This window comes from Lactuca saligna, chromosome 4 (genome assembly GCF_052625555.1).
Source record: "Lactuca saligna cultivar CGN05327 chromosome 4, ASM5262555v1, whole genome shotgun sequence".
Classification (NCBI taxonomy): domain Eukaryota; kingdom Viridiplantae; phylum Streptophyta; class Magnoliopsida; order Asterales; family Asteraceae; genus Lactuca; species Lactuca saligna.
Genome location: NC_136420.1, coordinates 39,382,214 through 39,390,523, shown reverse-complemented (window position 1 = coordinate 39,390,523; position 8,310 = coordinate 39,382,214). Strand labels below are relative to the sequence as shown.

The following is an 8,310-nucleotide window of genomic DNA, read 5'->3' as shown; positions in this document are numbered from 1 at the left end:
TAGTTTCAAATACGAGGTAAAGTAATTGTAATATGAAATCAATATATTTAGAAAATATATAAACACTTTATGCTAAAGATCTAAAGTTATGAAAAAGACTCGATTCCTTATGATTTTAGTAACATGTTTCATTCATTGACCATATATGTATACATGTTTTTAGTGACTTCCTCTACGAATCATATGGATAGACAGAGACTATTGAATTTTATAAAACTTCATACTCAAGTATATTTGGATTAAAGCAATATTAAGATAAACAAACCTTTAAAATCCTTATATTGTAAAAAATTTGGTCCGAGGAGTTTTTATTTTAAGAAAAAAAACCATATCATATCGGTCATTAAAGAAAGCAAGATATTATTTGATTTGATTTATTAGTATTACCAACTCTTAGACATCAAGTCACTTGGACTTCAATTATACCATACTTAAATCTAACACTTTATATGAAAAAACATCAATTTTTGGAATAAATTAATCATCACCTTTTGAATTATGTCCAAGTAAATTTGTCATTTTATATTGGAAAAGTAATATAATTTTCATACGCAAATCTAAGTAACATTTGTTGTACACTTAAATTTAATGAAAATTAGTGTTGGTTGAAACTATTAACTTTCATATGATAAGAAAAAATCAAGAAAAATAAGGAATTAAGTCAAAGTTACAATTTTCAAATAGTGCTTATTAAATGGGTGTTTGGCATTGTTTTTTTTTTAGTAAAAATGTTTATTAATTTAGCTAGTGTCAAAACAGTATTTAAAAAAACATGTGTGAATCAGTTTATACAATATTAAAATATAACAAACTAATAAATTATTTTTTAGTGTTTGATAAATTATGTTTATACTTGTAAAATGGATAGAGTGGAGCGGCATGAGCCGCAATTTAACAGTGGTATCGGCTGTATTGTTAAGAACACTTCATGGTGGTTACCGGTTGTATTGTTGAGAACATTTCATGGTGGTTGATACCACAAAAATCTATGTAAAACGTAGGTCTTGACTACTCCAATCTTTAGTTGTTATGGCATCTAATCATCTACAATCTATTGAATTCTTTAAACTTTCTATAGAATTCAATAAATTATCATATCATCGGTTAAATATTTATATAAAAACACCTACAATCCATTAAACATTTATTGAATCATAATTACTATTTTAATCATTCTTTTAAACCATTCAATAATCATTCAATTCTACTCATGTTATCATAATACTTCTTTTAATTCCTATTTAATCCTAGTAATCACCATATTCAACTTTTATATTATTTATTTAAATATATTAATAAGATTAAAATTTTCATCTTTCTTTAATTGAACCAGTCGATATAAAAATGATCCAGCATACTCCATCCTTACTTAATAAAGATGTAGAAAATATTTTTGTCAAATGATAGTTTGATGCTTTTAATATGCAATTAAATAACAAAATTTAAAAAACAACTTAGGGCCTGTTTGAAAGACGTCTAACCTGTCTGAGTCAGCGATTCTGGCTGACTCGGTCAGCCAGATGGTGTTTGAAATGTGCTGTTTCGGTCAGCAGGTCTGGGTTAATCGGCTGAATAGGTCAGCTTGGTTTATGCATCTGACTGGAAAAAAAGACTTCCTTACCCCTGTTCCCTTCGTGACCTAAAAAGAAAAGCGGCAGCCATTCTTCTTCTTCAATCGACATCTTCTTCAATCGGCGACTTCTTCAACTGGGGTCTTCTTCCTTCAGCCGGAAATCTTCCTTCAGCCGGAAAGCTGCTCTCCTTCCATCCAAGCTCCGCCCGTCTTCTCCTTCTCCTGCCAGAATCGCCCCATCTGCTCCATCTATAATCTTCAAAACAGGTAAGGAAATTCCGAAAATCTCTTAAATAGTTTATGAAATCCGAAAATACTAGGGTATAACATCTTCTCCTGCTTGTATAATCTCTGAAATCGTATAGTGTATGAAATCAGAAAAAAAAAATATGTATAATCTCTTAAATCTTAACTGTGTATAATGTATGTATAAATTATGAAACCATGATTTTTTTCATTGTATAATCTATGAAATTACCTGTATCAAATTACATCAAATTACAGGCCCGTAGAATTTTCTTTCTTGTATGCCATTGTTGTTCACAAAGTTGCAGCAAATGAAAAAGAATCATGTGTACAGTGTTGATGATGCATAGAAACAACTGAAATTGCATAGAAACAACTGAAAAAGAAACAACTGAAATTGCATAGAAACAACTGAAAAAGAATCATGTGTACAGTGTTGATGATGCATCAAATGACTCATTCATAACATTATATGCGTAATAAATGATGAGAAGATTGCTATTATTTTTTAAGTTGTTGCCCTTTTTGTGAAATCAGAAATCAAAAATTGGTTTTCAAATCAAAATTTGTTCTTGGTCTAACGTTATGAAATCTTAAATTGGTTATGAAATCAGAAATTCATGTTGTTATAATGTTATGAAATCTAAAACTTGGTTGTGTATAAGATATGTGATCAAAAATCACAATTTTTTTTGTTTATAAGCTATGAAATATAAAAGTTATGATGGCAATATTGGTTTGTGTACAAACTTGGTTGTTTATAAGCTATAAAAGCTGATTTTTTTTTGTTTATCTTAATAAAACTTATGATAAATTACTTTAAATATTAATGTTTTAGGATGTTGGTTTGGAATGAAAGTGAGGACAAAACTTTTCTTGACGCATGTATCCATGAACTAACCACTAATGGTCGTGAGGGTTCTGGGCTTAAGGCTAGTTCATGGAAGATAGTACGCGAAAAATTGATGAACGAACACGGTAAAGAGGTTGATCAAAAGCAAATGAGAAACCACTTTGACTACTACAAATCAAAGTATGTTGCTTGGGTGAAACTGAAAAACAAAACCGGCAATATATATGACCCTATAAAAAATAAATTTAACTTGACGGATGAACAATGGAAGGAAGAGGGGAAGGTAATATTTTTATAACAAATACTATTAGAATTATTTTTATAAAAATACTAATATTCATAAAAATTGTAAACAGCTGAACAAGTTCGTGTTGTCATTGAAAACTAAACCCCTGCTGTTTCCTGATCTTTGCACCCAACTATTTGAAGGGTCGACCTCAACCGGCTTTCAAAGTTGGGGGCCATCTTCTACACTCCCTCGTCCTGTAGAAGAGTTTAGTGTCCATGATTTTGATGATGATGTTCCAATGGAAACCTCAACACAACACGTAGGTGCAAGTGAAGAATCTTCGGGGCGTTCAAAAAATACGGAAGTTGGTGGAAAAAAGAGAGATGCAAGGGCGTTAGAAGTTGAAGAGGAGATTGTCAAGCTTGCAAGGTCGTTAGTGGAAAAAAATGAAAGAATTGAAAAAAGTGAAATAGATAAGGATGTTGATGCGTGTATGGAGAAATTAAACAAAATGGAATGGGGGGAAGAAGATGAAAGACACAAGACCGCTCTTTTGCTATTTGGTGAAAGTGCTGATGTTAGAAAAGTTTGGTTACGACTTTCACATACTAGTTGTGAGTCGTGGGTGATGGGTGCTGGTAGGAAGTATGGTTACCTTTGATGGGTGTAGGTAGAAAAGTTTGGTTATTAGTTTTTTGTTGCATCACTTTTGGATCCTATGTTTGACACTTTGGATGTTACTTTGGATGATGTTATTTGCATGACTTTTGGCTGTTATTGGATGTTAAATATGACTTTTGAATTTACTAGTTTTTTGTTTTATGACTTTCGGATGTTATTGGATATTGAATATCACTTTTGGATCCTATTTTTTACTTTAACATGTTACCTAATTGTTTGTAACAGGTCAAGTATGGTTTCTGATGGTGAAGTTGTAGCTTTTCTTTTACTTGTGTTTTATTGGTTGAGGTCAAACCGACGCAGACTAATACGAATTCATAGAATTAGAGATAACGATTCAAGCGGGTATGCGTATACGCAAGATTTGATGTACGGAGACCCTACACAATGTTACGATATGATGCGTCTTACACAAGAGGCATTTTCTTTATTATGCAACCATTTTACCCAAAAAAATTGGTTGCAAGCTAGCAGGACAATAAGCATTGAAGAGAAAATGGCTATATTCTTACATGTTATAGGACATAATGAACGTTTTCGCGCGGTTAAGGGAAGATTTCATCACTCCACACAAACGATTCATCAATGTTTTCATGAGGTCCTAACTGCAATGATGTGTTTTGCAAAAGAAATTATAGTACCAACAACTCCTAATCCAACAAGACATAACTCAGAACGACATAGACGGTTAAAAAATATTTTTTCCGGAGCAATAGGTGCATTAGATGGAACTCTTGTACATGCGGTTGTACCCGTTGATCAACAAACTCGTTATAGGGGACGAGGAAAAGGAGAATGTTTTCAAAATGTTATAGGAATTTGCGATTTTGATATGATATTTACCTTTGTTTGGGCTGGATGGGAGGGTATAGCACATGATTCAAGAGTTTTGAAAGAAGTTGCATTCAATTCGACTTCTGGATTTCCATTTCCTCCACCGGGTTTGTAATATTTATATAACTTTTATTATCTATCTTCTTTATATAATATGTGTCACATTCATTTGCAGAGAAGTATTACCTTTGTGATGCCGCATATACAAACACTCGTGGGTTTATGGCTCCATACCGCAATACTAGGTATTGGTTAGCCGATTTTCGAAGAGGCAGACCTTTAACTAGAGAAGAAAGGTTCAACTATGCTCATGCACAACTTAGAAATGTTATTGAGCGTGCTTATGGTGTTTTGAAGGCGAGATTCCCAATCTTAAAACAAATGGCTCCTTATCCTTTTACCGTGCAAAGAGACATAGTCATTGCTTGTGTCGCGGTCCATAATTTTATAAGGAAATACAATATAGAAGATGACTTGTTTAGAAATTTTGAGGAGGACACTATGGTTACTCCTGACGTCCAAGGTGGGGGAATTGATAGAGAAAACATACAAGGCATAGAATGGGGTCCAGAAGCCGTTGAATATATGCGTGTTTTGCGTGATCAGATTGCAAATCAACTACTTTCACCCACTTTACGTTAAATTATTATGTTATTTTAAATTTCATTATGTTTTTATTTGGATATTAAATGATTTATGTTTAATTTACATTTTGTATGACATTTTTTATTTGTGTGTAATTTACATTTTGTATGACAATATGTATGTTTTTATAATTATTCAGCAACTTAATCCATCAGTATATATAACAGAAGGGTAAAATAGTCATTTTTCATCACTCAGCACATTAAGTTAGATGTATAATCAAACAATAACATTTCTTACTCAGTCAGGATTTCTTACCCAGACAAACATTTCCCAATCAGCACTTTCTCAATCAGCAACTATCAAACTATCAAACGGGGCCTTATTCAGTTATATAACAATAAAAACAGTAAAATGATCAATATATAAAAGAAATGTTGGAATGAATAGAGATAAAGGTTCAAAACAAAAACACTCTTCCACACACTTTCTCCACCTCTGTTCCCATTTTATGATCTTCTTCCTCACCCACTATGGTTCGAGGAGATTCAGAGGTTGAAGCCATGTACGAACCTCACACTCACAGCCACAGCCACAGCCACCATAGATCCAAACGAGGGAACGCTAATCTAGCTTCATGCATCGTAGCAACCATTTTCTTGCTCCTCATCGCCTTTGGAGTAGCCATCGTCTACTTCCTCGTCTTCAAGCCAAAGAACCCCAAGATCGCCGTCGATTCCGTTCAGTTCCCGACGTTTTCGATCTCCAACGGCACCGTCAATTTCACCTTCTTCCAGTTCGTCTCCGTCACAAACCCCAACCGTGACGCCTTCACTCACTACGACAGCTCACTTCAGCTTGCCTACTCGAATGCACCTGTCGGATTCATTTTCATCCCCGCCGGGAAAATCGATGGCGGTCATACACAACACATGTCGGCAAAATTCGCCGTCGAGTCTTTTCCTATTCCCGCCAGACCGCCGCCGGTGACATCGGAGGCGATTGGTGGTGGATCGGAATTGGGAATGGAAGGAGCGACAATGGAGATCGAGACAAGGATGAAATTGGTTGGTAGAGTTAGGGTTTTGAAGATTTTCACTCACAGAGTTGAAAGCGGGGTGAATTGTGGAGTAGTGATTGAGGTAAGAAGTGGATCTGTGCTAGGGCTTCATTGCTAGCTTAGCGTTGATTTCTGGTTGATCGATTCCTGTCTTTGTGTTGATTCGGAATTAATTCCAATCCCTAATTGTATATAATGATTAAGAATCTACTTTTAATGCCACTCAATCAATCAAAAAGTGCTGTATTTGTGCATAAATCGAACCGAAATTCGATTGATTAAGACAAAATTACAGAAAAGTTGTTTATTCAGCTTCAGCTACAAGATCTGTGCATATATCAATTAGTCCATGTAGGAAGATCCACGTTTTAAATTGCAGTTCATGAAGATAATTTGAATCCAAGTCAAATTGCAACCATTTTTGGAATTTTAGATGCGTTTTTTCTTCCCTACCAGGCTTGGGTCGGTTTCCTTAAAAAGAAGCAACAAGCTTTATCCGACTCGTTTTGAACTTTTGAATATGATTCTTCATAAACTTCCAGTTGAAACAGATGAATGTATGATTATGATTCCAAGTTTACTCGACTGGGGTTTTCCAGATATCTTAATTTGAAACCTCTATATATATTATAAGTCCCCAAATTTGGTATGGAAACCTAGTCATATTATGAAATTCATCAACTACTATGGTTTGATGATGAAACCGAAAAAATCATTCTGTACCAACACAAGGACTCAACAAAGAAACACAAGTAAAAAGTTGAAATTATTGAAGCACTCCAAATCGAGTTGCTTCTTCTTCATCCCTTTAGGGAAAGTTTTTTTCTTTTTCTTTTGTTGTCGATGACAATGATACAAAGAAATATCATAAGTGGGGTTTTTGTGGGTTCACCGGTGTTGGGGAGAAGTGGGGAAAAAACAACCATGAGGCCAAAAGGGAGAGGTTGTGGCGTTGTCAATCATCATCAATTGAGTAGGCCAATGAGAAGTATGGCCGAAAGAAGTGGAGGGGAGAGATGGGGTGGTCGTTCAGTTGAGTTTAAATGCTAGGGACATGTAAGTTACACCCCATCCCAAAACCCACCCCGTCCTTATCATTTAAACTTAATTGAACGACCATCCACATCTTGATCGTATAGTCATACGAAGCAATGTACTGTCTATACGCGTCTGATATACATTTAGACACTACAAACAAAACAACATTTAATGGCAGATGCTTATGTATGCCCATACTCGAGAACACTATGACAATATAAGAGAGCAATATGACAATAGTAAATTTTATCCGATGAGATTTTATGTTAAAGCTTTCTTGAACAAATGATATAACGGCCATACGGGACATTTTTTAAATCATATCATAAGGTGAAATGACAATTCCGTGATTCTTCGAACCATAGGAGCCATGTTATGGAAAAAAAATATGTTATACCCTTCAATCATAGCTCTTAAAAGTCTTGTGGAACTAAGTTGTGCTATTTTAGATAAGTAATCATATAATCCTCTGTTCTCAAGATATCAGCCAGACAAATACATGGAAAAACATCGTACTTATTGTCCAACAGTTTGTTTCCCGATTTTCGATTTGTTTGACATAGAACTTAATCAAATACACCAATTCAGTTTTGACCGGACCCGACACATAAGTCAAAACAAAATCATCGAGGGACCCAAGATATCACTTTTAATCATCTAAGGACTAAAAGGAACATATAAACTTCGACTCATATGTTTATACTAACTAATCATCAAATTGTACACAACAACACGTTTTATAACATCAAGTTACTGATGCGTTTTCGTACTATCAATGTACAGCCAACTTATAGTCAACAACTCATATCTCTTAGTTTGAAGACTTATATGATATTACCGTCTCACGATCACTCGAGATAAATTCCATGAAGTGATACAAGTGCACGTGGGTTGAATCCAATACTCAGAACTTATGAACCCTCATGAATGTTGCAACAACAATTGCTATGTCTAATACAATTCAGACAAATCTACAAACCCAATTCATGACAGTCTTATTTCAATACCTACTTCCAAAGTATGATCCACAATGGATAGTTTGAATAATATAATTATTCTGGAAGTCAAAACATGTAAAATGAAACAATAGTAAATGATTAACACAAGACAGTACCATACTAGTAAATAAAAACACATTTTATTTAAACATTAAATGTCAATTACATTTCAACTATAAAAGTTTCGAAAGCTATCTAATTACTAAAACCAAT

The 8,310-nt window shown here is 34.1% G+C and overlaps 1 protein-coding gene across 1 annotated transcript; it reads left to right on the top strand.

The window, feature by feature from the left end:
• Window positions 1–5,443: 5,443 nt before the first annotated feature.
• On the top strand, window positions 5,444–6,319 carry LOC145041654 (uncharacterized). The gene has a single exon (XM_078989792.1). It carries the CDS (start codon window positions 5,535–5,537, stop codon window positions 6,177–6,179), a length of 645 nt encoding a protein of 214 aa, XP_078845918.1. The 5' UTR covers window positions 5,444–5,534; the 3' UTR covers window positions 6,180–6,319.
• Window positions 6,320–8,310: the final 1,991 nt, after the last annotated feature.